Below are 27716 nucleotides of genomic sequence, written 5' to 3'. Positions count from 1 at the left end.
TAGGGATAAAACAGAATCCTGAACTCTCACTGTAAAATGAAAAAATGTCATCACTTCAAAGTCAGTCTTGCAGAGAACTGCAATGCTTGGGTTTTGCATATTTGAGATTTAGGACCATCATTATGTTACTGTGCACCTAAGCTGAATTCCTTTCACTGGGAAAAAAAGAAAAATCACACTGGCTATCATTTCCCCTATTTTCCTTTAATACAACTAACTTTGGTCACAGATGTGGAAACATGTTACCGAGTCTTCTCTGGTGCTAATTAATGAACGATGGTAGCTACTTACATGCTCATTCTGTTTATGGCAATTTCAGTGTAAAACTGTAAAACTGGAGAAGCTTTGTGCTACGTTATTTTAACCCTCTGTAACTGTGTTTAGATGACCACATGCTCAGTTACCACTATTCAGTTGCTAGCAGATAACTGAAAGCACAGTAACTGTCTTGTGCCAGTGTCCTCCAAAGCCTAGCCTATTGATAAAATTATTTGGGACCATTATTTATTCTCTTACAATGCGCAGGAACAATAAAAAATAATGGAAAAAGCACCCTGGTTCCCTGATATACCTTTTCCTATGGTAACTGAACACCTTTAAAAGCACATTTGCAAATGTTAACAGAAGAGTCATTTAAGAGCACTTACATTAATCTCATTCTTTAACAAGAACACAGAACTCATCTTCTTCAGCCCACCTGTCTCAAAGGCCATAAAGTATCTATATTCTTCTTAATGACTACACTATTGTAATTACGAGCACAATTTTCACATTTTTTTTTAGACTAAGAAATGCTTTTAGCTTCCTAAACTCCCTGAAAGCTTGAAATGACTAAAGCCTTTGTTCCCACTTGCAATTTTACCTCTCCAGCTGAAGGAAGGCTGGAAAGTTGAAAACATTTCATTTTCCTCGAGGAGGTGTCTGTGTTACCTAGTGATGGGCATGCTCTGTGGCTCCTCTGCTCTAAGCACCCATGCCTCCACCTCCCACCATGAGCTCTGCTGGTCCTCCCATACTGGACCTACTCCCCGAGTCAAGTTGCAGGCAGAGTTCAAACTTCAGCACCGTGCTCTGAGCAGCTACTCTGCTCTGAGAAACCACTGAAAAGGGATTGAAGACACTGGTTTGCACCTCTCTGCTGGATCTTCTTTCAAGCATGGCTCCTTTAGAGGGTGACAGAAAAACCCAAGACTGACTCAAAAGCTCAGAAATACATTGAGGATATGGTTGAGAATGGAGCGTGAACCATACCAGTGCTGTATTAAGTACCATTCCAGTTATATATGCTTGTCACATAGTCTGTCTATAGAATCCACTGCCCTGAATAACAGAATTGGGTGCCTCCAAAACATAATTACTAGACCAGTTAAAATATCCACAAGGGCATGAAAACACCAAGAATTTAACAATCCTCAACATCAAAACCTTCCTTCTACCACCCGGCTGTCCAGCTGCTCCTTAGCCTCTTCCCCTGCCACCTCCTGACTGGGGAGGAGACCAGATGAGTCTTTCATGTTACCTGAAGAGTCCTCCCTTGCTCTCCTTGAAGGTGATGGAGTATCATTCAGGGTGTAGAGCAAGCCACAGTATTGTTAAGAAAAAGGTAAGAAAAGGGGGAGATGAGGAACAACATATGCTTTTCTCAGTGTGGCGCTCCCCTAAAACCTGGCGGTCAGCAATTCTGCAAGTGTTTTATAATGGTTTGCTCTAGGTCTCAGTATCATGTGTGTGAGCAAAAATTGTGCTGATCTTTGCAGGCTTTATGACTCTTTTTGGCAGAAGGCTTCTTTTTCTTTCACACATGCTTTGAGGTTTGGGTTGAGTCCTATCAAAACCCCAAAGCAAAATTTGAGAGAATTCCCTTCCCATCAGTGAACCAAACACACAAGCTCTCCTTTTCAGACCTTTCTACTGTAGCTGATCCAGACGTCTCCCCAGCAAGCTTTTCAATGCAAATCATTTGAGTTTTCAGTGGGGACCAAAACCTGAAGCCAGGCCAGCTCAGAGTGATTTAAAAATTGTGCAAATATTTTACATGTGTCTAAGAAATAATATATCATTTGTGCAGGTTTATATACCCATAAACATATGCATACATGCCTGGGTGGTTATTACTTTCCCACGTGATACATTTTGGGGAGGGAAATGAGGTATATTACAGTGACAGCTAACTCTGTGGTTTTCAAGTGAGGGCAGATATTGTGCTCATTTCACCAGCTTTTTTTTTCTCCTCGTCAATAAATCCCTCAACACGGAGTGACTCCCTCCAGCCTTTTCCTCTCATCAGCAGATTTCCTAGTCACAACTCACCTGGCTCCCAAAACCATTTATTTGTACTTTTTATTGACAAAAGTGGAAAGAAAACCAGGCTTAACTTATTTCCTTCCCTCTCCAGGGACCTCATTAAGCATAACCAAACAGCGACATCTCTGCAGGGCTCCAGATCAATGGACACTGTCATCTGGAGATTTTAATCACATTAACACCACAGCAAAGTAAAATCCATCTGATTCTCCCTTGCAAAAGTGGCAAGCTCAACACTTCTGCGGATTGCCACAACTACTACTCAGAAGGCTTATTTATATCTATGGATAAAAATCAATCCACCACAGCTACCATCTTCCAGTCCCTCCTTGTCAAGCCTGAATTCCCCCTCCAGGAAATGCAATTTGATCCCTCAGACCTGCCTTCTTTAGGACTGGGATTAGCTGTATTCAGACAATCCTGAGGAGCATAGTGCAAAAATAATCAATATAGCAAAGCTCTGTGAGCCAGTGGAAGAACCTGCACCACTTATAAAGCACAGCAGAAAAACAAACGCCAGTGCTAGATTCCTACACGTAAGTCTTTGCAATAGAGGAGAAGATAATTGGTGGAGGTAAAAAGGATTATACACGCATGGAGAGTCTTACACAGAGCACTCAGTGGCTACACAAGGCCCACTGGGTTTTGGTAGAGATAAACAAGGAGCAGCGGTCAGGCTGAAGGACAGTTGCACTCAATCATTACCTTAGGAACATGAGGGAATAGCATGAGTTGCTTACAAGGACACCCATGTAACCAATCACTGCTGAAAAACATGTAACTGTTTTCTTCCAGTGAATGAAAAATAAGTTTTCAGCTCTACCCACACAACTCATCTGACTTCCAAAAAGTCAGTTACAAGCTAATTAACAGTAATTACCTATCATCCAGCCTTGCCCTACTAATTGTGCTGTTACCTGATGTTCCTCCCTGATTATCTGGCACACAGAGGGCAAGAACTTACAGGAACAGTATCTTTTTAATGAAAGCTGTAATTTATCGAGCAATAACTCTTCCATCACTAAATAGTAATTGGACTGTTGTTGCAACCTGTGAAGGCTGTGAACTTTATAAGATGTTTTTCTGTCAAGAAATACTTCCTAGCTCTTAGATACTCAGGTACAGCAAGTTTGGACCGTGGCTAAATTACTAAAAAGAAAAAAATAATAATCAATTTTCAACTTAAGCCTGTGTTCAGTGCAAAATCCCATAAGAATTAGAGAAACCATCTAAGGATTTCTAAAGTAGCCCATGAGGATTCATAAGCACAGTGTAGCTCTGAAGCAGTCCTTAATGAATGCTTCAGGGGCATTTGCACTTGTTCCTGTGTCATTACTGAAATTACTCTCAGCATCCAATATCATCTCAAGAAAATTTTAGAGTAACTATAATATTGCATTGATTTAAATGATAATCCAAAAAAGTGGCATATCTATTTCTCCAGGATAAATTAAAGATTCTTATAGGATCAAATGGATCAAGTTGGTAGGCTAACTGTCATGTACAGCATTGAAATGTATGTATTCAGGAGTTGGAAATTATCCTAGGCAAATAAAGCCCAAAAGTAATAAAGTAAAAGATTTAGTAGAGAATCAAGGCAACCAATGGAGTTAGACATCACTAAAGCTGTAAAACAGGCAGATAACTAAGTAAGCAAAACCTAAGTTACAGGAAAAGACTAGCGTTTGACAGAATAAAGGAGGCTTAAAGAAGCTAAAAGTTATAATACATCTGTAATGAACTGCTCAGATCCATAAATTTAATGGCAATTACAGGCCTGGAGTCATTGATCTTCCTTTTTCACTCTGTCCTCCCCAGGGCAGTTCTCCTACAGGCATCTTTAGAAGTTCAGATCTTAGGGATTCGCCTACAGATGGTAAATAATAAATATATTTTATTTATTCATCAACCCAGGGAAGATGCTGAATGGTACAGGCATGAGGATGCACAGTTCAGAAGTTAAACTTGTGGCAAAACAGTGACTTTGCTGAACCAGGGCTCGACATCCATGTGTGACCCTGCACATGGGTCTGGCAGTGTTTATTAACATGTTCAACTGAAGATGCAGTGTTGGATTGGACAGAGAGCTAACAACTCTCAATGTTTTATACCACTGTCTCCAACAAGCACAAGCTGTTTCGGGGGGACTTACTTAAAAGAAAACAGAGGGAGGTTTCTGTTCTCCAGGAATTTCTGCATGGGGGAGGACCCTGTCACCAGGCACACAAACCAAGTACCGAGGGTGAGTAAAATGCAGAAGTGGAACAGATATGAGGTTTGATTTCTTCTGAGTTAATTATCTACTTTCTCTTTAGTACAGTTCCCTTCTTAAGCCACCAGACAGATGTTCTTTATTCCTCAAATACACCTTTCAGTCTGCTCCCCATTTAAAATGGGCAGGAAAAGTCTCAGTCCCAGGAGGCTCTGCTCCGAGTCTGACATTCCCGCTCAGCGGCGGCTTGTGAGAGCTCCTGTGGACTGGGTCAGGGTGATCTCATGCAGAAGGTGTAATTCAAGGTCACAAACAGAATGTCAACACTCTCATTGATTGTGAGAGTGGGGAGGGAACAGGGACAGAACAAGTGCAACAGCTGCTCTCCAAATAATGCATTGAATTGACTTTGCTAATAGATTTGTTTTCCCAGCAAGAAAAACAGACAAACAAGCAAACAGAAAACAAAAAAAAAGGAGTTTTTAAAATAGGAGACCCAGCTTAGCACCGAAAAAGAGACCTTTGTAGGAATTTTTAGCCAGTCCTATCCATATTTCCTGTAAAGCCTTAGCTGGGTCTTACAGTGAATCCTAGCTTTACTTTTAATTAGGCCCGATTAAGTAAAAACAGTAAAACCAGTTTATATTCAAAATTACTTTGATGGACACAACTGAGTCCACACCAGTACCAGCAGAGTGAATGAAGCAGTGAGATTTCAGAAGAAGATGGGCACAGCATTTTTGTCACATGGCATCAATTATAATTCTAGGAATAAAGATATTTCTCACAGGATGATCCTCTTCCTTAAAATAACTAAGGTACATATTGGAGATACATCTTCTTTGCAGTACTGTATTGCTCTTAGGCTATATATTTTTATCCCCTCTACACTGTGTTTTTAATGCCAGCTCTAATTTGTTTTGCATTGTAGAAATTCACCGTTTGTATCTCCCTTTTGGGACTACAGTTCAGCTTACCGAAAAGAAATTTTTCTTCTTAAACTGTTAAGTCTCATCCAAGGCATTTTTTGTATTCTCTCCAGTAATTCTGAATTTCTACTGTTCACCAACATTTAACTTTTGCTCCAAAATGGTAATTAAAAAGATGTTCTCAATATCCGTTATGTAACAAAATCACAGAATGGCTTGGGTTGGAAGGGACCTTAAAGATCATCTAGTTCCAATCCCCCTTCATGGGCAGGGACACCTCCCACTAAACGAGGTTGCTCCAAGCCCCATCCATCCTGGGACATTCATAACCTCCGTCCAGCATCTCACTACCCTCACACTGAGTAGTTTCTTCCTAATGTCTAACCTAAATCTAACATCTTCCAGTTTAAAGCCATTACCCCTTGTTCTTTTACTCCACGCCCTTGTAAAAAGTCCCTCCCCAGCTTTTCTGTAGCCCTTTCAGGCCAGTATAAAGCCTCCCTTGAGCCTTCTCTTCTCCAGGCTGAACAACCCCAACTCCCTCAGCCTGTTGTCATATGAGAGGTGCTTCAGCCTTCTGATCATCTTCCTGGCCCTCCTCTGGACTCTCTCCAAGATCTCCATGTCATTCTGTCGGGGGCTCCAGAACTGGACAAAGTAGTCAAGGTGGGGTCTCACCAGAGCCGAGCAGAGGGGAAGAATCCCCCCCTTTGACCAGGTGGCTTTCTGGGCTGCAAGCGCACACTGTCAGCTCAGGAAAGTACATAATCAAGTAAGTACATAAAGACGAATATGGCCCTACAGAAATAAATTGTTACGTAGGTATATATTAAGCCTTTTACTAAATGGGGTTCTGAGAGACCTATCCTATCAAGAATATGCATTAATGCTTTACAAATATAGGAAATGTTTTACATAGAATTCACTTGCTTTTGTGTTCATAAGATATACGATTATGAATTCACCTTCAATGTCACTTATTCATTTTAATGTTATTTTCTTTTCAGTAATTCGTTTTCTCTTTGAATGTACTGACAGGACCTTTATAAATGTTCAGAGTATTTTAAGATTTTGATGGGTTGCTCAGCAACATACGAAATTAAGTTGTGTTTTAATCTCCATGGCAAGCATCTCTGAGTGGCAACTCTTGAGATAGGATGTAAATTTGAATAATTTATCATCAGTTTTCCTACTTACAAGCATGACAAATAGAGCGTATTTCAGAGTCACAAACAGCAATTGAAAGCCTTTCTTTAAATTTATGTTTAGTCTTTTCTGTTCAGTTCAGCTCAGGACTGAGTTCCTCATGTGAAGATGTGTTTTTCGCTGCCTTGTCAGAAGCTCTCTGCAGAACTAGTGCAAATCCTTCTATAAAATGCTGCTGTGCTTGCACTAACAAACCAATTACACCCATCTCATAAAAGGCCTTCCTCCAGTGAGTCTTTTAAATATAAGACCTGTTGCTGTTGCGATATTTCACTTTTGAGGCTCCAGTTAGCTACATGGCAAGCAGCTAGTGACCCTTCAGCTACATTTCAACACCATTTCTACTACTTTTAGAGAATGTATTTCCCAGGAAGAAATACATTTGGAAACCCTGTATTGACATCAACTGATTTCTGCCACTGCTACAAAGCATAGCTGAATTTGGATCAGAATCTAAGTGATCCCAGGTGATGATATATACATTACAGCTGTGTGGTTTGGCGAGACAAAAAGAAATCCCACCTCTCCCTGCACCAGTCATGGCCCAACTTTTCCTCTGCCTACAAACAACTGCATCACATTCAATGTCTTTAGTTTCTTCCTCCCCCATATCAACATGCCAGTATCACTTTGGGAAGACAACTTTTTACTACTACTAGTTGGTGCCTTGACCCTAAGACTTCTGTTGGCAGCCCCTTACAGATGGATAGTGAATGGAAATGGTGCCATGCTGATGTCTTGTGTGAAGACAAGGCGATCAAATACATATTTAAGCTCCTTGATAATGATGCTACCCATATACAGACTCTGAGACCTATAAAAGGAATTACAAAAATCCAGCTGAGATGTAATGAAAACATTAATTAATAACTCCATATTCTTCTGTGAGAGTCATGGTCTCAGCTTTGCTTATTGCTAGAGATGCCAGCATGACACTTTTGATAAACTCCAAGTAAAAAATTCAGTTAATAACCCTAAATTTATGTTCAAGGTGGTATGAACATAAATCTGGCAACTCAGATTCAATGTGTTTTTGCAGATTTTTAACCCCAGGAAATACTCAGAAATACAAGGCAGACTGTCACTTTGATGTGTAGGTGTCGTGTTTCCCACAGTAGGTGAATCAGCAACAGTATTCTTGGGGTGTTAGAAGACTGGAAAATGAACTTTTTTATCAGCTTCCTAACAGCAGGTTCCCACTGCCACAGAGCAGCACAGAGCTGCTCCTGCAGGACCTTGGTACATAACTAGGCTTGGCAGAAACACTTAAAATGTAGAAAGTAAAACAAAATGCTAAAAACATTTCAGACAACAATAAATCTTCAATACTTGAAACGAGTCAGCAAACCAGCAAACCCAACCCAACAACCCAAGAAAAATATCCCAAACTAATTTCTCAGGAAAAGACTTCAGAAGATTGTCTTTTCAAGAGAAAACCAAGATTACTGTCATTGCTCCTACAGAAGTTTTCATTGAGAAGAGGTAACTTTATTCCAGAGACAAAATCTGTAAAACTAGTTGATAGTTCCAAAGAGAAATAAAGCTGCTTTGATGCCTCAGAAATCCTACTGGCTGCCAGTGTTGACACAAAACTCACCCTTGATCGAACTCCTGAATCCTCAACAAGCTCAGTAGGGTGGTGTAGTTTTTTTGTTTATTTATAAGTATGGCAAGTTTCCTGCTGTAGCTGCTACCACATTTAAATGATCTTGGCAAGTGCAAGAAATAAAGGATACATTCTAAAGAAGGACTATGTCATTGTCTGGCAGGCAATATCCTTTTTCTTCAAGCCCAAAACACGTATTTCCAGCCTCTGCCCAGTGTTACTAATTCTGAGGATACTTGGAGCAGGTAAAATGGTAGGAGTGCTACAAGGGAGAAAAAGAAGGACTCCAGAAAAAACCCTCCCATTGACCTTGAGGCAGAATACTGAAGACTCTCCAGGCAGATTCTTCTTCCTCAGTACAACCACTCATGACAGACATACATTACTGAGAAGCCAAAGTAGAAGCCTTTTTAAAGTCAAGGAGCATCTTCCTGGATCCACAGTAATTCTACAGGCAGACCACTGGCATCTAAATCTATCTGAATTGATGCTCAGAGGAAGCAGAAGTGTCTTTCAGGCCAAGCATACGTAATTGTATGAGGAGCCAGGTAACAAAGACACAAGTCACTTGGAAAGTTTACAGCTTTTTAAGTCCAGGACAGCTTCATAGAATCATAGAATCCTAGGGGTTGGAAGGGACCTCAAAAGATCATCTAGTCCAACCCCCCTGCCAGAGCAGGGTCACCTAGAGCACATCACACAGGAACGCATTCAGGTGGGTTTTGAATGTCTCCAGAGAAGGAGACTCCACAACCTCTCTGGGCAGCCTGTTCCAGTGCTCTGTCACTCTCACAGTAAAAAAATTTTTCCGAATATTCACCTTGAACCTCCTATGCTCCAATTTGATCCCATTACCCCTTGTCCTATCACTGGTCAACACTGAAAAAAGCCTAACTCCATCTCCCTGACACTCACCCCTTACATATTTGTAAACATTGATGAGGTCACCCCTCAGTCTCCTTTTCTCCAAGCTAAAGAGGCCCAGCTCCCTCAGCCTTTCCTCATAAGGGAGATGATCCACTCCCTTAATCATCTTTGTAGCTCTGCGCTTGCTAAGAGTCACTAAGGCTGGGACTGAGCGATGGCCATAGAAAGGACAGGGGTGGTGAAACACTGGGAAATGGATGTTTCAATTAATGCTTTTAATAAGAAGTCTTCGTCTCAGGTGCTAATGAAGATTCTGCACTTCCTCTCTTTTCCAGGCAAGAAGTCAGAGATACCTGTGTTTGGGTTGCTTTTATACAGGATTGCATGTTACTATGGAAGCTACAGAAGTTTCATGCTCTGTCTTACTGCAAATGATCTGGATTGTTTTTCCCCTTCCCTGCTTTACTCTTCTGCATACTACTCAGCACCTCAGAAGAGAAAAGCTTTATAAGCACAACCATTCACTTTTCATAATCAACTAGTCCTCACCAGCAAATCCAGCAGCTTAAATGTTCAGCGCTCCTGCACTCTCACTGCTGTTCATCCCTCATCTCTCCACCCTGTCCTATTTCCTTCCATGCAGAGGAAAGGGTGAGTTTTGCAGTGCTTGGTAAACACTCATTCCTGAACAGTGCTGTATGAGGGGATGGAGGAAGCAAGCCCTGCTGTGCCCTTTTGGCCACTGTTCCTCATCTTGCACAACCAGCGCTCACCTCAAGTGTCTGCACTGTGGAGAGGTGATCTCTGCTGCAGGTTCACCTTGGCAACTTGTAGCTTCAAAACCACAAAGCCCACATTTCAGATTTCATCCAGCATCACTCAGCAGCTCATGCTGGCCATGCATTAGCTTTTTCTTATGATTATGATGGGAAACTCCACTTAGTAAGTAACAAATTTGTTGATTTCAAAGTCCACCTAGAAAACACCTTCAACATTTAGTGTACATTCTTGCCATTCATTGATCCATGAACTGCTTATAATTTTGGGAGAAAATTAATTAGTGAAATCGCTTAAATGCTCCACACTGTCAGCCACAGACCCATCTCAAAATAACGTGATTTAAAAATTCATCCTAGATACCTCTGCAAAGGATGATTCTGAAATCACGCTTCCCCAATGCATTGCGTAAATCAGCTTGTTTCTAGAGCTACATTCAGTAAGAAAGTGTAATTGGAATATGCATTTTGAGATCCAGCTGGCTACAAATCACTTTACAAACTGATCCAAAAATGACATGCCATCTAGGAACCAATTCAACAACTGCTGAAATTCAGTGGTTTCTGCAACAAATTATGATAATTGCTTACGGACCCTAAAAGCAAAACTATGTTAGACAGATAGCCAGAAGTACAGTGCCAAATGCAACCAGATGAAAACTATGAATTTTCACAGTGTTAGAACTTGCTCTCAAAGTTATCCATGCTGCTCAAAGTTTTGTCTGCACCAGGTTTTATTTTTTTAAAGGTACTGATGAACTATTAAAGACAACATGAAGTTGCTTCTGTTAGCATGTTCTAGATGGATGAAGCAACTTATAAATACTATTTATGTTCCCCTGACAGAGTTTTAGAAAGTGTCAGTGTGACAGAACAATTTTGGAGGAAAAGCAAAAGCCACAAAAGAAAGCAAAGTTTTCCACTCCTTCTTTATTTTACCCTGTAGAAACTCTCAGCTCAAACTACTCCCATCCTGTGAAAAAATGTGCACCATTCACAGCTGTTCAGTAAGCAAACCTGTTTTACTTGTGAACTACTACAACTAGTAATTATTATATTGTTATTAGAAAAAGATACAGGTATTAATGTTTGATTATGTTTTGCAAGTGGCTTCTATGCTGTTGAGTGAACTGTAACTTAAGCTCCCAACAGGCACTGAAATTAAGGATAATGCTCAAGTCCTCTGTGTACTTTTCTTAGTAAATTGTACCAAAAAGTTTGTGTGTTTGTAAGGGCTGTTCCTAGAAGCATTTGTTCATTCATTTGTTTATCTTCAGCCTCATTAAAGAATAGCATATTAAGCAGATAAAGTGCTTAGGCTAGTCAGTTTTACCCGACTTCAGCAGCTATCAAGAATCTGAACCTGACTTTGCTCGATAATACAAGCCAACACACAGCTAGAGAAATGTGCATCACTAAAAACTACCCTTTCCCTGTGGAGCCAACCCTTTTGCTACATTCACATGCTCTTTGCCATGGAATAACTAGAAGCCAGATACTGATTTCAATTACAGTGGCCTAATTTACCTGTCATCAAAGAGGTGACTTTAGGTTTACCTCATTGTAATGGAGATCAGAGTCTAGACATATTCCATATATGCACCTATATAAACATAATAGTAACTAGTAAGTGAGAACAAGACTAACATCTTAATGTGTTTATTTCTATTTGTAGCTTGCATGGTAAACTTATTGCAGGGGTTAAGTGCTTTTTCTTATGTCCTCGCCTTATTTCCAACTCTGCTCTTCAAGAGGGTTATTGATTTCTCTCCTCTTCAAATGTCGCATGATCTTGCAAGTCAAAGGGGATGACTTCAGTGGTGAGGAGAGGATCAGGACCTAACCCTGAATAGCAAAACTAAAGAAATGCCACCCCTGAGTGAGCTTGTTGTCACGTTAGCAGTGTTGTTGCAGGTGAAGAACCTCAAACCCTCTTCATAGGCTACTGTCAAATGCAATTGGTGTAAGAAATGCCTACCTGAAGACGGCAAGGCTCAGGGACCAGAGCACTAGTGGTTTCCTCAGTTCAAATTTTGCTCGTTTGTTCATTAGGTGCCGACCACCAAATATAAAGGCAGCATACAGAGCTGAAAATAGGAATGATTTCTTCCTGCAAAACAAAATAAAAAAAACAACTGTCAAGTATTTAATTAACATGAGATACACGGCAGAGTCTCATCTGGACATAACTGCTAAGGGCTTGTGCATTTCCTTGAGAGGAAACTCTTCTGAAGACACTTCTGCAGCCCAACTGAGATTATGGTTAGTGTATGAACCTAATGCCTGCACAAAAGGCCAGGTCCAGGCACAGGCAAAACTGACCCTGGGGAAGTGCTCCTGAAAAAGGACAGCCAAATTTGGCTCCCCTTCTTCCTCCATTTCTGAAGACTGAAATTCTGTGAGGAACAGAATTGATACTGCAGAGCCCAGACTCACTGCTGCAAGCACATCACAGGTGGTACTTGAACCAGCTAATAAAGTTTTAGACTAGATTATTTCAGTTGGAAGGGACCTACAACGATCATCTAGTCCAACTTCCTGACCAATTAAGGGCCAACCAAGATAAAGCATGTTATTAAGGGCATTGTCCAAATGCCTCTTAAACATTGACAGGCTTGGGGCTTTGACGACCACTCTAGAAAGTTTTGTGGCTTATTTCTCATTTTCATATAATATTTTGTTTCCTGAAGGCTCCTTGCTACCTGGCAATTAGTTTCCCATTGTTTTCCTCCAAGAGGACACTTACAGATTTAGAGTACTGCTACACAACATGAAGAGCCTCATGAAAAGTAGAAACTCAGCAAGGAGAGGTCAACAGCCCCATTAAGCAGTGACCACGCTGGGTGGCATCACCCTGCTGCACAAGCCCTGCCTGCAAGCACTGGTTCAAGAAAGCCAGTGAATTTGCTGAAAGGTCAAGCAGGGCTTTGTTAGGGAACTTCAGTTATACTCTTAGAACTGCAAGGTTTATTTTTAAAACTGCTTGATAGTAGTCCAGCTCAGCAATAATCAGAAAACATTTTGAACTCTGCTACTATAACTCATTGTAAACCAACCATGAGAGGTCAAAAATAGATTCAGCCTGGGATTCCTTCCCACAGTATTACACTGACTAAGACTTAATGATGTACAGTATTAATGGTGACCTTACTGGATGGGTGTATATTTAGGAACAGATTTTTCTCTACAAAATCTATAATTATATACACAAATATTGGTGAACGATGGCTCTGCACTGGGAGGCGCTGGTTATTTTTGGATGGCAAGACACAAAAATACCCAACAAAGGGGGTATGCATTAATATCCCAGAAAAAGTGGCAGCAAGCTACAAGATCTTACATCCCTTCTAACGTTGGAAGCCCCAAGATGGTGCGGCATCAGACAGACCTGCACATGGCACACTGAGCAGACTTCCCATCAGGGGTGAGGTTCTCCCACACTGTGGTCTTTTTGAGTTTTTACAGGATTTTCAATTGGATGTTTACATGAAAGTATGTTGCTTTACCTCAAGATAAAGACAAGGATGTGCTCATGGTGTCACTACTGGTGCCAAGTAGGTATCATCTCCAGGCTCTTCCGTTACAACTAGCCTGCTGAGGGTACCCCATGGTGAGGGATACAGGCAGCACAGCATGGTTCTGAAGGCCAATGAGTATGTGCAGCATGTCACAGCACAGCAGAGTGCATGTCTGTGCCTGCTCTGGGCAACTGGTACCTGAATAATGAGCTTCTCAGTGGATGAGGCTCTTCTTGTGAAGTCCACAAAAACTAAGAAAAGCTGTAGCAGCACATCTGATTGGACAAGGAAGAAAGCACGTGCCACCTTCCCTGATGATAACTAAGTTTTATATGAAAGCTAAGTAAAAGCAAAGTCCAAAGTGACATATCAGTATGTGTGCAGCAGGATGCCATTTTGTCAGCTCAGAAACTCCTCTGTTTCCATTGACATGTTTGGTGGAGCTATATCTTACTGGAGCTTTTGCACTTAGAAGTGAGGATCTGGTGCCTGTGGTCCCCTGGGTGAGCTTTAGCATCTGCACTGGAAACAAGCCCCAGAAAGACCACTATGACCACAGAGGCAGCGCTCTCTCACCTTGCTCCCTGACGTGGTCTAATTGCTATGGAAATGTTTATCATAACCGGCTTTTGAAAACCAAAAACCCTCTGCCCTTGCTTATCTCATAATAGAGAAAAACCACACTGATTTTCATTTCTGTGTTCTTCTATTTCACAGTCAGGCAAGGGGCTGAATTACCACATTCAACAGCATGATTGCAGTTGAGCTTGGCCAGAGGTCAGTAAATATTTCTTAACCAGTTTGGGTAGTGATGAACTACCTCAAACTTGCTCATACTGAACTGGCTAACTGTTAAGACAAGATTTATAGGTTATGGGACAGGAGCAGACTCTCAGTGTGAGGTGGGTCTGTGTTCCCAACTCCTTCCTTCTACAGCCTCTTCAGCACCAGCGTGCCTGTGCAGCCCATCAGCAACCTGAGCACAGGCAAAGGAAGGCAGAGGGAGTGTGATGGGCTGCACCACAGCTTCCTGTGCTCTCCTGGCTGCCCCAGGACATGGGGAGAGATGTCCTCTCTGCATGCTTCTGTCACTTCAATCTTACCAAAGGCTGAGCTTACAGCGTGCAGACAGAGAACAATGCACACAGCGAGGCATAGAGATCTGCACACATACAGCCACTCAGGCCAGGTCATGGGCAGGAGCCCGGCAGGAAGGACCCTGCAGCCCCATGGCATGTGGCAGGTGCTACTCACCCAGCTCAGGGAGCTGCATGCAGGAAAGGTCTGTCTTACACTGGTCCATGCATGGAGCTGCAAAGCAACCAAGAGCAGTGCAGGATGGTATCTCCTGCAGCGCATAACAGCAGGTCTGTGCAAAGGAAAAGACTGCAACACGGTGCCACCATGCAGCTGCCCACAGGACATGGGCACTGCTGGCTGGCATGGCTGGAGGTCAGGATTTAAGAGCATTACCTACAGATACGTTATGGAAAGGCAGGCAGGCGGGAAGGAGTTCAGTTCTGGATCAAATACAGCCAAGACTTCAAAGTAATGCTTCCACTTCAGTTCCAAGTCACGAAAAAGACCAGTCTGAATGAATTAGCAGCGCAGGTTTGTGCTATTTGCCTCCCTTCTTCCTTGGCAAGATACTCCATATATTCACACCAAATAATACTTCATTTTGCTTCCTACAATTGAAACTATTTTTTGTGAGTTCAGTCAGTCTAATGAGGTCAAATAGTTACATTATACTAACTAGAACAGATGAATTTTAGGTCCCCTTTTACAGCTTTGTAATGAGTTCAGCATTATTTGCAACACTGGGCAATGGTATTCCTGCAGCAGACAGCATTGTATTGGCAGTGGCAGGCACAAGAAGATTTGACTGCACACATGATGTGAACTGCAGCTGGAAGCAGTTTCAGGCAATGAGGGACACAAATAGTATTATCTCCTATCTGAGGTAAACACAATACTAAATAATAATTAGGCAGATTTTGAAATCTTCTCTCTTTTATGACACCTGCTGACAACTTTTGATAACTTTTTGCATCCAAAGGACTTTGAATTTTCCCCACTTTGCAGCATAATAATGGTTGAAAGGACTGGGTAGTTCAGGTGATATAATCATATAGGAGTTGCAGAGGTATGTACTCTTGAGATAATCTGTTTAACTGCCTTAGACTGGTATTAACCAGCTTCCCACCAGTGTTTTTATGACTTTTCCTGAAAGATTAATGACCATAGCCTGTTCCCTGGGCTGGTGACACAAAGCAATGGCAATCTGACAGCAATCAATTAGATCTGCTTTTAGCCAAAGGAAGCTAATATCAAACAAGAATTTCTAAAGACAGAGTTTTGGAGCTGTTCTGCAGCACTGTAACTTTTCATTACTATTATCTGAAGAGAGACTAAACAGAGCAAAGCAATGACAAAAAAATAACCTTGAAAATAATAATAATAAAAAAGTCCCCCAAAGTAATGCAGTAGCAGACTTGCATCCAGTAACTTCAATGTCAGCACATTCATATGTTTGTCTTCAATTCTGTTCTGCAGGGTAACACAGTAGACATAAAGACAGGGCTGCCAAATCCTCCACATTTTTCTGGCATTTCTGTTTCTCACAGTTGTCTCCCACCTTCCTACATTTTCAGACTTCAAGAACTAAGTACTATAACTACTGAATACATCTCCATCTTTCCCCATTGAAAGTTGCTGGCTCTTTCCCCCAAAGGGAAGCAGGGTAATTTTCTGGAGAACCTGCACAATGCTTGGCTTGGGGCTTAATACAAGAACTGGAGACAAGAGTTTGGGGCTACAGGATTAAGAACTAAGATAGATTTTCTGTGACATTAGCACAAAGGTGGCCATATCACAAGGCAAGCAGACAGGCATAAGCAGCTGACATGGAGAAAGAGAAGAGGAAGGATGAATGGTAGGAATGGGAGCAAATGAGGGGAAATGGTAGCCAAGAGATGGATGTGGAGATGGGACAGCATGGAAGGGAAGGAGGCTTGAAGGGTAACACCGGGGAAGGAAGAAGCATGGGAAGGAGGGATACTAAAAGAGGAATAGATCCAAAACAATTGCTAAAGCACCCTAATTCTGCATAACTTCAACATTAAAAGGAAAAGCAAAGGCTCAGCTACTGTTTCATGGCAGAATTATCCAAGCCCAGCAGCTTATTTCCTTGTGTCTGTTTCCTTTCTCTGCTTAAGCTCCTGGAGGGATGTTTCTCACACCCGTGGGCACACCAATGGGCTCAGGCTACCAATGCTGAGCACAGAGCTTGGCTAACATCTTGCAAAAATCGTACAGCAGGGACAGGTGGCATTATTATCCCCTGGACGACACAGCCCATGGGTTCTGTTTCTCCCTCTGCACTGTGTAAAGTGAAGAGAGGAGATGTGTTTTATTGAGGATAGATGAAGGTCTGGACACTGTTGGGCTTTTTAGAAGCTGAAATCCTTCATTAGGTCTGTCCTACAGTGGAGGAATGGAGACAGAAAAGAAGAAAATAAGTATAATTCAGAAGTGGGAGGCAGGAACTGCAGTGAAAAAGAGAGACAGAGGAAATCCACCCCACCAGGAACAAAGCTTCTCCTCGTTCACAGCCAGGGAGTCCCAGCCACAAAAGCCCACTCAGGCATCAGGGAGCAACAGGGAAAGACCAGTAATCCAGTCTCATGCAGGAAAACAGAACACAGAAAGGGGCGGCAAATAATCCAAAGGCAGTTGAGGAGAAAGAAATCCTGACTTGCCCAGAAGTACATTATTTATAAAATACTGTACTCTAAAATAAGAGGCCAAAAACTGAAGATGAGCTGCACACGCAGCAGTATGAGACATCCTGGCGTCTCTTCTGCCAAATGAAATAGCCCTGAATTTTGCAGTGCCACTGAAGGAAGTTGTTTCAGCTCAGATCCACTGTTGTAATTTTTTTCCCCTGAAAATAGCAGCCTGAGCCATTGCTACAGAGTTCCCTGATGTTAACAAGTACTGAAAGAACTATAGACATGCTATAAAACTTATTATTTCCTTGTACTTTTATTTAATCATTAAGGAAAATACTTACAGAAATGCACAAAGCACAACCTTATTATATCTTTTAACTATCCTATACAGGATTACCCTCACAACGGTAGTCAGTAGGGGAGTAGTAAAGCGAAGCAGTATTATCCCCCTCTGTTTACATTCTACAAGGTTTTCAAAACTTTTTTTAAATGAAGATGTAGTTTATTTTGCACAGGCAGAGCTCATTCTTATATTCCTTACCACTTCTTCATATACTGTAAAGGGAGCACAACAAGCAAAAAAAAAAAAAAAATTAAAAAAAAAATCACATTGCAGTTGCTAGAGGAGAGTGCTTCTGGCAAGTAAACAAGCAGTTTCAGGCTCCCAGTGTTTCTTTTGGCCTTCTTCACCACCATTTTATTGACTTTAAAAAATAGATTTTACTGGGAAAAAAAGAAAGTAGAACCAGGATGCTCAGCAAGATGAAAGATAAGGCATTTTTCTTACTGCTTTCTCCCAGCTTTCAACAGAAAATGAAAACCACTTAATGTTTATTACTGAAACTTCTAACTTTAGAGACTATTTAAAGTGTTTTAACCTTACCCAGTGTAAATCCCACAGCACATCCATGTCCATGGATTACAAGCACTGGCTGATAGCCTTGGCAAAGTTATACTATCTCTGGTGCTTATTTAAAAATCACACATTCTGTAGGTATAAAAAACAGTGTGAAAACACTTCTCAGTCTCTCAGTGTTTCTACGACAGAAATACTGTCAAAGCTAACCTTTCTCTCCCTCTCTCTCCTCCCAGATATATTTTCGATGGAACCAGCAAGAAACAATCCACTGTGTGGATATGCAAATATAACCTGTACTCCTGGCTTTGATTTGAGTTTCTGCTGCTGTTTCCCACAACCGTACCAGCCTTAATAATAGAGAGAAAAGGATATGCAAAGAATAAGACCTGTCTGATACACACATGCCAACACAGTCTGATTTATTCCTACAGCTCAATATCCTTTGACAATTATATTTAGAGCAGCAATGACGACAGTCACACACACGAGTAGCTGACTCACTGATGATGGTTTTTGATGTAACAGGCTATCAGAGAGTAAAGAGGGATGTATCTCATACCGATCATCTGATCCCTTGATGTCTAAAGCCTGCCTCTTCAAAGACAATTTCAGCCTCCTCATGACAGGCAATGTGAAATATGCAGGTCTGTGTTTCCCTCAGGGTCAGGGCAGCTCCCCAGGTACCTCTCTCCCTTTTGGGAGCAAGGGAAAATGAGTGAGAATCCTGGGAACAAATCCCAGCCAGAGTCTGCTGTTCCCCCACATCTGCCTTTCCTCTGGGATCCTGTTCTCATCACCCACTTCATGTCATTGCTGACAGATGGTACCTGTATCATCAGCCCAACTCCTTAAATCACAGGAAGGAAGGAAACACAGTGCTGAGAGGCTGCCAGAGGGACTGCTGCAGTCTCAAACTCAACTCAGCCAAAAAGGATGGAGGAGGAGATGGATCTAAGTGCGCGCTCCTTGCTCCATGAGAGCAAAGAGCTGAGTCAAGGCACAGGCTGTAGCTCAGGTTCCCCCTTGCCCAGTTCAGAGTGGGAAGTGTGAGAGCTGTGGGGCCAGCTACCTCTGGAGGCCTGGCTGGAGATAGTGTGGGCATCCTCCCTGGGGAGCAAGGAGCTATGCCCACCCTAGCCTCCACCCACACTGCATTCACTCAGACCCAGGAGCAGGAAAGCACTCCTAGGTCATGCCGTTGGCCGGGCAGGCAACAGGCCTAAAAATTACAGACAGAAGAAATGAGGGCACAGCTATGTGGAGGCATGGGGGAAGCTGGCTCATGTCCTGAACCTCCCTGAGGGTTGCATTTGTTTTGTTGAAATGTGTTTGCCAGCAGTTTGTCACATTCATGCTCGTAGAATATACAGTGTTACAGACGATTAGCCATAAACTAAAACATACACAGCTGGGGACAAAAACAGCAGCAGCAAATTCTTCTTGCTTTCCGTCTGTAGTGGGAAAGCGTAAGAGCAGCATAAGGGTGAGAAAAAGAAGCTAAAATCCAGGACTTTTTCTTTTAGATAGAAGATGCAAACTCAGCTCTGAAGTATATGAAGTCCCTTGTTCTTTATAAGCCTCATACAGCCTTAACAGGACAAACCATAAACCCCTGGAAACCCATAAGCTACAAGCCCAAGTATAAGCAACATCACAAGAGCAAATTACCCCTCAAATCAAAAGTGCTTCAGAAAAAAACAAAACAACCTTCAAAATTTGGGGGTTTGAAACTAGCTTCCAAAATTCTGTTACCACTGAAAGCACTCTGCCCCACGGTTCATCCACTTTAGAATTATGCTTTGAATGGGGATCCACCCAGTGGAGATGTCAGGTGATAGAACACTCACAGTGACAACAGTCATTCCTGAGTTTTCATCTGGCACTGACAGCAGTGGGAGCTGCAGCCCAGTGGGCCCCATCGTACCTCCCCCGTCCCCAGCTGGTGTCCTGGGTGACACCGTTCAGCCTGCACCAAAGCTTGCATCTCCCATGCCTCCACTCCTCCCTAGGGATAGGCCAGCATCTGACTTCACTGTTACTGACATTGATCATAAGTAACAACCATTTTTCCAGAAAGCCCCCAAGACTTATGCCACCAGAGCAAAGAATTGAATCTAGCCTCAGAATAGTCACAGGAGCCTATAAGCAAAAGGATGACTGTCCCTGTCCCTGTTAATAGTCTTCATAGTACATCAGCATAGTCAGAGAAACTCCTTCTCTACCTAGGAGATTCTATTAAATCCATCTGTATCACTGTGACAACATACCTAGTTCTTAATACAAAGACTTGGGGTTATAGTAGGTGACAAAGTAGGATATCCTGGCATCTTCCTTGGATCCACCATCGTTTTCTCCAGGCTTTGCTGCAGTTTTCAGGCAGTTGGAGGAGAAACAGCAGAGAGCAGGGAAGCTAATGTAGGTCAGGGGCACTGCAGTTCTGATGAAAAGCTACAGTACTTTCACTTTAAATTTCATCAATGTAAATTTAAATCTCTGGCCTCCACAGTAAAAACCTGGAGCTAGTAAACATAGCTGCAACTGAACTTTGGGACTACTAACCTACATTTCTCCCAGTTGGAGTCATTCTGTTGGCACCCACGCCTCACCTGAAAGCTGTTAATGAAGATGCTAGTGAAGGTATGTCATTAGACATAGCATGAAAATAGCTAGATCTCTGTAGTGCCTTACTCATTTGCTCTGCTTTATCTGATCAAATCAATCAATGGTTATGGCATTTAATGAGATTACATTTAAAGAAGTACATCAATGTATAGCCTTCAGATCCAGGAAGATCCCCGAAGCTACTCAAAATTCTTATTTAAATAGAAAAGCTCTGCTTTTTTCACTGTTTTGGGGATATATATTTATTTATTGAATGGGACATGGCATCACAGAATTGTCAGAGCTGGAAGGGATCTCTAGAGACCATCTAGTCCAACTCCCCCGCTAATGCAGGATCCCCTAGATCACATTACTCAGAACTGCATCCAAGCATGTCTTCAGTATCTCCAGAGAAGGAGACTCCATAACCTCCCCGGGAAGTCTATTCCAGGGCTCTGTCACTCTCACTGTAAATAAGTTTTTCCTCATATTTAAATGGAACTTCTTGTGTTCCAGCTTGTGCCCATTGCCCCTTGTCCTGTCATCAGGAACTGCTAAGAAGAGTCTGGATGCATCCTCCTTGCACCCATCCTTTAGATACTTACAGGCACTATAAGGTCTCCCCTCAGCCTTCTCTTCTACAGGTTAAGAGTTCCAGCTCTCACAACTCAACATGACAAGTAACAGCAATAAAATACTTTAGTAAAAGTACCTTTGCCCCTGTGTCTGCAGGAAAGCCTATGAACCACAGTGGCACGGTCAGGTCTCTCTAAACCATCTCAGAAATACTGTGTGTTTGATCTCAGAAAATATTTAAGCATGTAATAAGCAGGCATTCAAAATGGAACCTGAAAAATGCAGGGATTGCAAGAGAAAAATGTGTTTGCTTGCTATCTATTTGCCCTAAAAGACATGACAGCAGACACTGCTCATTTCCAACCTTCTGCAATCTGACCTCAGAAAGTGATGTTGCTACAACTGCCGGTGCATTGCAAAACACAAACAAAAAATCTTCTGATTTTCCTGAGAGCTTCTCAGCCAAAAAAAATGCAAACAAACAAACAATGAAAGATTCTCTCATGGAGCAGAACACAACCTTAGGAACTGAGCAGCCAAAAGTCATGTACAGATAAGTGTTTACAGCTAGAGCTTGGTGACTGTATTATGGAGAGGATCACTTCCTAACTCTTTCTGTGCCAGAATATATTCAATTATCCTGGAGGAAACTAAACTGAGGGGATGCTTAAAAAGCATAATAAATTAGAATATACACTTACCACCCTTCTCCCCATCTAAACACCTAAAACAGTATAGACAGATCAGAGCAAGCTAGCAGTGCCATTCTGTGGCTTAGGTCTGATTGAAAGGGGATACTGGTACCAGTGATATTACAGTAATGGAACTGCAGAATAAAATGTCTTGCTTCCAAACGCTGTAAATGCTCAGAAGTTAATGGAGCTCATAAAGAAGGACATTTTGGTAGAGAAGCAAATGAAAGAATATTTTCCGGCATCCCCTAGTGAAGAAAAATCAGGTCATCTGGAGAACAACTGCCTGCTCTTACTGGTCCTGCAGTACTTTTTGATACATGATGCTAAGGACTCCTTGATGTATCTATAAAATCTTCAGGGACACCTGACCTTTGTCTAGTGCTGAGAGATCAAGCGACAAAGGGTACTAATGAAAATGCTGGAGGGAACCTGGAACTAACTCTTGACTGATATGAAACTAGCAAAATCCGGAAAAAAAATAGGGTAATCTTGTCATAATCTTTTCAACCACCTCTCTAAAACAAAGAACCTTGCCAAACACTCATTTTCCTTCTTACTCCACTGGGAAGCAGATCAGGACAAATACAAAGGTTCCATAATACAAAGCTGTTTCAGCATTGCTCAAAACTTGCAACAGGGAGCAGTTTGGAGTAGACAGGAGGCAAATTTGCATGTTGCTACTTCCTTACAACACATTCCTTAAAACAAGCTTTGCAGCTTGCCCAACACATCCACCAGCAGAGAAGGCGGCCCTGTGCATTAGCTGGCTACCTTGTCATTATCAAATGGCATTTTCATAAACTCAACCTTGCCACTACTTATGCAAGAATTCTGTGCTTATAATTCCCAGGTGGAGACCTCAGTCTCCAGACTAACCTTCTAATAAATTTCCCAATACTTTCAACCCACTCCAATTCCCATGTCATTGATCATGACCTGCGGCTTCTTTCTTAAATCCAAAATCACTCTACTTGAAATCAGTCAAGGCAGTACCTTTAAAGCAGTCCCCTTCAATGATAAAGGAAGAGGCAAACTGGCCTGAATCCAACTAAAATTATTTGAGAACATAAAGCACTGTGACAAATACTGTGAGCAATAAACCAGTAGAAATAATTTTCTAATTACTGTCAAGAGTTTTCAGGGTCTGATGCAGACAAAATTTAAGACGCAGGATGGCATTCCTAAACCTGTAGTTGAAGTGAAGATGGGACAGAGGAATGTAGCAAACACTGTACAGTTAGCAGCACCTGCCCCTCAACTACATATCACAGCTTAACTGGTTTTTGAGTGCTTCTTGTAGACACCCCATTTGCAGTCCTGAACCAGCCGGAAACAACAGGAATAAACCAGCAGGAGTGGCACAAGGCAGTACAAAGTACATGGCATTAATATATCTTATCTCTATCCTAGCTGCAATATGTTTGTGACAGCCTGTTCCAGCTTTTCACCTCTGCCTACAGCTTCACACTTGGCACAGGCACCCTCGTTTCTCCCTTGAGTTGGCAGGACCTGCCAGCTCCCCCAAACTCAGGAGTCTGGGTGTTTCTTTATGCTTACAGTTATGAGGGCCTGGTGGACTGCATCCTGTCCTTAGCCACCCCATCTCCTAATTAGATGTAATACTAAAGTGCTTAGCAGTATTTCACTGTCCATCGCTGTATAAGGAGCCCAGGTTACTAAGGCATTACCAAGTATAACAATAAAGCGTTATATATACACAGAGAGTTGCCTGTCCCAGTCTCTGCTAAATCTTGGTCCCAGGGGACCTGTTAAAAGATAGGAGATGCAAAAAGGAAACAAACCATAGACAAACAGGGCGATAAATATGGACAAGAGTGGAAGTGGCTCCATACGTGACACTGCCAGAAGGAAAAAGAGCGTTCCTATGATTCTTATTACCAGGAGTGAACAGTAATTGACATTCAGCTCTTCTGGACAGGTAGACAAATGGAGAAAAGCAAGGGAATAAATACAGATACATTTTTAAACAATGTAACTGCAAAAAAAGTCAGGATTTAATGGCAATGATTGTTAAGGGGAAAAGGTAGAACCAGCTTACAGCAAATGAACAGGAAAGCCTGTTAGTATATCACTGATACAGTTTCAGATTTTTTTAAAAGAGAAAGTAGCCTCCCATGAAAGTACAGAAATTAAATAAATGATCTGACCTTTGTTTTCTCCCAAAGGTCACATAACCAAAATTAGTTTTACATTTCCAAACATATTCCTTTTGGTATTCTTCTCCTTAATTGGATTGTCCACTTCAATTACTTCTGTAACTTGTGGATTTTGCTCAAACTTCTCTCCATGGCAGGTTTGTGAACTTACAGCTGATCTATAAAGAGGTAAAAAAAAAATAAATCTATTCTAGTAAAAAGTCTGGCTATACCTAAATTAATTTCAGTATCAAACAGCTAGTAGAATAGAACACCCTATATTCTCATCACCCATTCTACTACTTTCTTTCAAGTGGTTACTGGAAGAGCACCAATAAATCTGCCTGTTGCATCTGCCCACTGTCTCTGTCATGTTGCGACACGGTGTCGTAACTACGCACGAACCTATTTATATCAGTAACTCTTGAAGGATGCTTTCTTGCTCCTTTTCTTCTTTCATTTGCACAGGGAATGTAGGAGTCCCTTGGCACCTGAGTGCAGGATCTGGTGGGCAACAGACAGGGGCAGGAATAGTGATTTTCCCAAATACACTATTTTCCCAGAGGATGCCCTGCAGTGCTCCAGCATTTTGCAGCACTCCTGCAACAGCCTGTGCCAGAGGCAGAACCAAAAACCTGCCCAGGCACCAGTCACTTTCACTGCCCCTGCACCTGGCAGCACCATCACGTAACTCAAGACACGCTGAGGCTGGGCATCTCGACACCTTCTTGCTAAAACCAGCATGATCCAAGTGCCTACCACAGTCTCCACGGGCTGGGCACTCCAGTTTCTGTGCAGTAAGTGAACATTAACAACAACTTGCTTTTACAAGCCTCGCTCCTTGGGAAAGGAAAATGCTATCTTGTTGAGGTTGGTAATGATTAACGCAACTGCATGTTTGCCACCCAGCTACCCTAAGTGCTGAAACAAAGCTGTAACACTGTGTATTCAACAAGTTTTTCCACTTTAGAGATACCCTAGAGCAAATGGCAGTTTGCTGATGTTTACTGCTTTCGATTTCAGGGCTGGGTTTTTTTCCTTTAGCTGTAGTCTTGCTTTGAGATTGAGTATAAGCACACTACAATGTGTAACAGAGAGTTTTGCAATTACTGTGTGCATTGACCAAGATTTCACTCCAGTGTTTTCCAAAAGGCAGCCACTCTTGGAATTCAAAACACAAGCAGGAATGAGTTTACTCGTGTTTTATGGACCTATACCAATGACTCCCTTCCTGCCCCATTTTAAGGTTTTCCCTACTTTATTTTAATTTTGCTCTCTCACTAGGACTCTGGCCCATTGAAAACAAAAATATTTTAGAGAACTTGACCTGCAACAATGACTGCCAAACACACAGACATGCCTCTGTGCCTATCTGCATCCTAGCTGTGTTGGAGCCAACCTGTACCTGTTCTGAAAGCCAGGAGTAATGGTCTTGGGCACAATCTCTGCTCTGCTGCTTTGAGATTCCAAGTCATTATCTCCATGTGGTCAGTACATGTACCACTTCACATGGAAATTTCCAACATGGCCCTTTATTTTGTTTCTACTTGCTAGCCTTAGCCACTGAGGTGATTGCCCAGTGTGTTGCTCCAGTGTACTCACCAGCAGTCACAACAGAGCTCCTGAATCCCTCACCCAAGCAGAAGGCTAGCAAGCACGACAGTGGGCCAAGGAAATACACATTCAGAGTTGTGACTCATTGCAATGTATTTGTTTTCCGCCTGCCGTTTATTTTTAAGACTTCCAGCTACTTAATGCATCAGCAAAAATAATCAGCACCTCCCTGCCTTAGATGTTTAGCAATCTCACACAATACTGGTAACTTGTTCAAAGATGCATCAAACCTGCAGTTGCAGAAGGTTGTTCTTTTGGGGATTGACTTCTTATAAACATAGCTTTGAGCTTCTCATCCACACTTCAGAAAAAGGCTGGATCCATGCTACAGCTGCCACTCCACCCATTCTGCCCCACCCCTGGTAGCTTTTGCCCTAAAAAAACCAAGGGTGTTACGTGGCTGCAAAACAGATGATGGACCTAGTTAGACTTCAGTTAAAACAGTACTAGTTCTTATTACTTATATCAGCTTGTGCTTATTACTACTGTTTGTGTACTTAAAAATTGTACTGATATACACCAAACTCCCTATAGCACTGTAACAGATTTTATTCATGTCTCAGAAGTGCTCTTATTTGCTTGAATGGTGGGAAGAATAAATCCACTACTTCCCACTCAGTCCTGTTAAGTTATACCAATATTACCAATAAAAACCAAAGAATACTGCTAATACTACTATCGGTAACATGCTAAATGATCCTGTTAAATGATAATTAAAGAAAATTGGTTCATTCACAAAACAGATAAGCAGACATAATGTGGCCCCATGTAACTGAAACATAACCAACAGCATCACGACATTTATATTTACAGAAAGACTGTAAACTTCAAGTTAAAACTATATTAAAATCATTTGGCTAAACTTGGTGCTCCCAACCTGTGCAAGCCTGACAGCTTTCTGAGAACGCTCCAAAAAATGAACCAATTCTATCACACCACTTTAAACCTACAGATGACAGGTGTTAGTTAATAAGCAAGAGTTTGGGAGCTCCCTGGGACCAAGAAAAAGCTTCTAATAATGGGCCTATCTGAATTTCGTGGCTGCAGTTCTCCAGTAGAGCAATGTTCTCAGGCAGAGAACAGAGAAATGTTCTCAGGCAGCAGCTTCTCTTCCTCATTGTGGAATACATTTAAAACCATGGAGTGGTTTAAATCATAGGGGTGGTATATTAAGCAGTCTTCTGGTGTACGACCTGCAGCCAAAATGAAAATGTGAAAGTCCTGGTATGAAACTTACATCATCCTGCAGCTAACATAACTGAAAATGACAGAACACAGGCTTGATGTCCAGCAAGATGCTGGCATGACTTATTCTTGTATGCCATTCCATTCTGGTGAACAGTTCTGGAAAATCTGTCACATCCGGGGTTCCCTGAACCCAACAAGACCAGGGCTCCTTCACACAAGGAGGGCTCCATCACTGTTTAGTTGGTTCCCCAGCCAAACTCCTGAGCTCTCCAAATGGCCTCCCTGGGAGCACAATTTTAGTCCAAGGGCTGTAGTTCTTTCCTCATGCAAGTCAAAGCTCTGTATGACACATTTCAGTGACTTCAGGAGGTGAGCCTCCTGCAAGGTCAGCTCATCCAGCACCGCTTGAATGCCCCAACCCCGATCGCCTCAGTGTGTCTGGAAAAAAATCTCTGCTTCCCCCAAATTAAACATTTTACAAAGAGGTAAACTGGGCTAGGGAAATACATGGTTCTCAAGGGTCTGAGGAAGAGGACAGCAAACAAGCAACAAGAAGGTTGAGAAATCAAAGTCCCTGCAGCCATCTGTCAGCAAGGGGCACCCATGGCTACTCCTAGGGCTCTATGGGCTGCAGGAAAATGTGTCACATGAAATAAGTCCATACCTGATGCTTAAGTTTCTAAATTGTTGTTTTTGTGGTTTGCCCAGGAGTAAAATACAGGGCTCTGCTGTCCTTTCTACAGTTGTCAGGACTGGACTAAAATAATGGAGGAAAAATGTGAAAACAAAAATCTGAAGGAAACTAAATTCAGGTCATGGCTGTGAGTCAGGTCAACTAGCTACACAGTGAAGGCAAATCCTCTTCTTCTCTTTCT

The 27716-nt window shown here is 42.0% G+C and overlaps 1 protein-coding gene across 1 annotated transcript in view; it reads right to left on the bottom strand.

The window, feature by feature from the left end:
• The window catches only part of ELOVL6 (ELOVL fatty acid elongase 6), a 79163-nt gene that overhangs the window by 14146 nt on the left and 37301 nt on the right, over positions 1-27716 (bottom strand). The window contains exon 2 of the mRNA XM_051619023.1: positions 11879-12010. Coding sequence (XP_051474983.1) covers positions 11879-12010 — 132 coding nt within the window. The remainder of the gene's footprint in view (positions 1-11878; positions 12011-27716) is intronic.

This window comes from Apus apus, chromosome 4 (assembly GCF_020740795.1).
Source record: "Apus apus isolate bApuApu2 chromosome 4, bApuApu2.pri.cur, whole genome shotgun sequence".
Classification (NCBI taxonomy): domain Eukaryota; kingdom Metazoa; phylum Chordata; class Aves; order Apodiformes; family Apodidae; genus Apus; species Apus apus.
The sequence above is the reverse complement of the archived record's forward strand: the minus strand, read 5'-3'. Positions and strand labels throughout refer to the sequence as shown.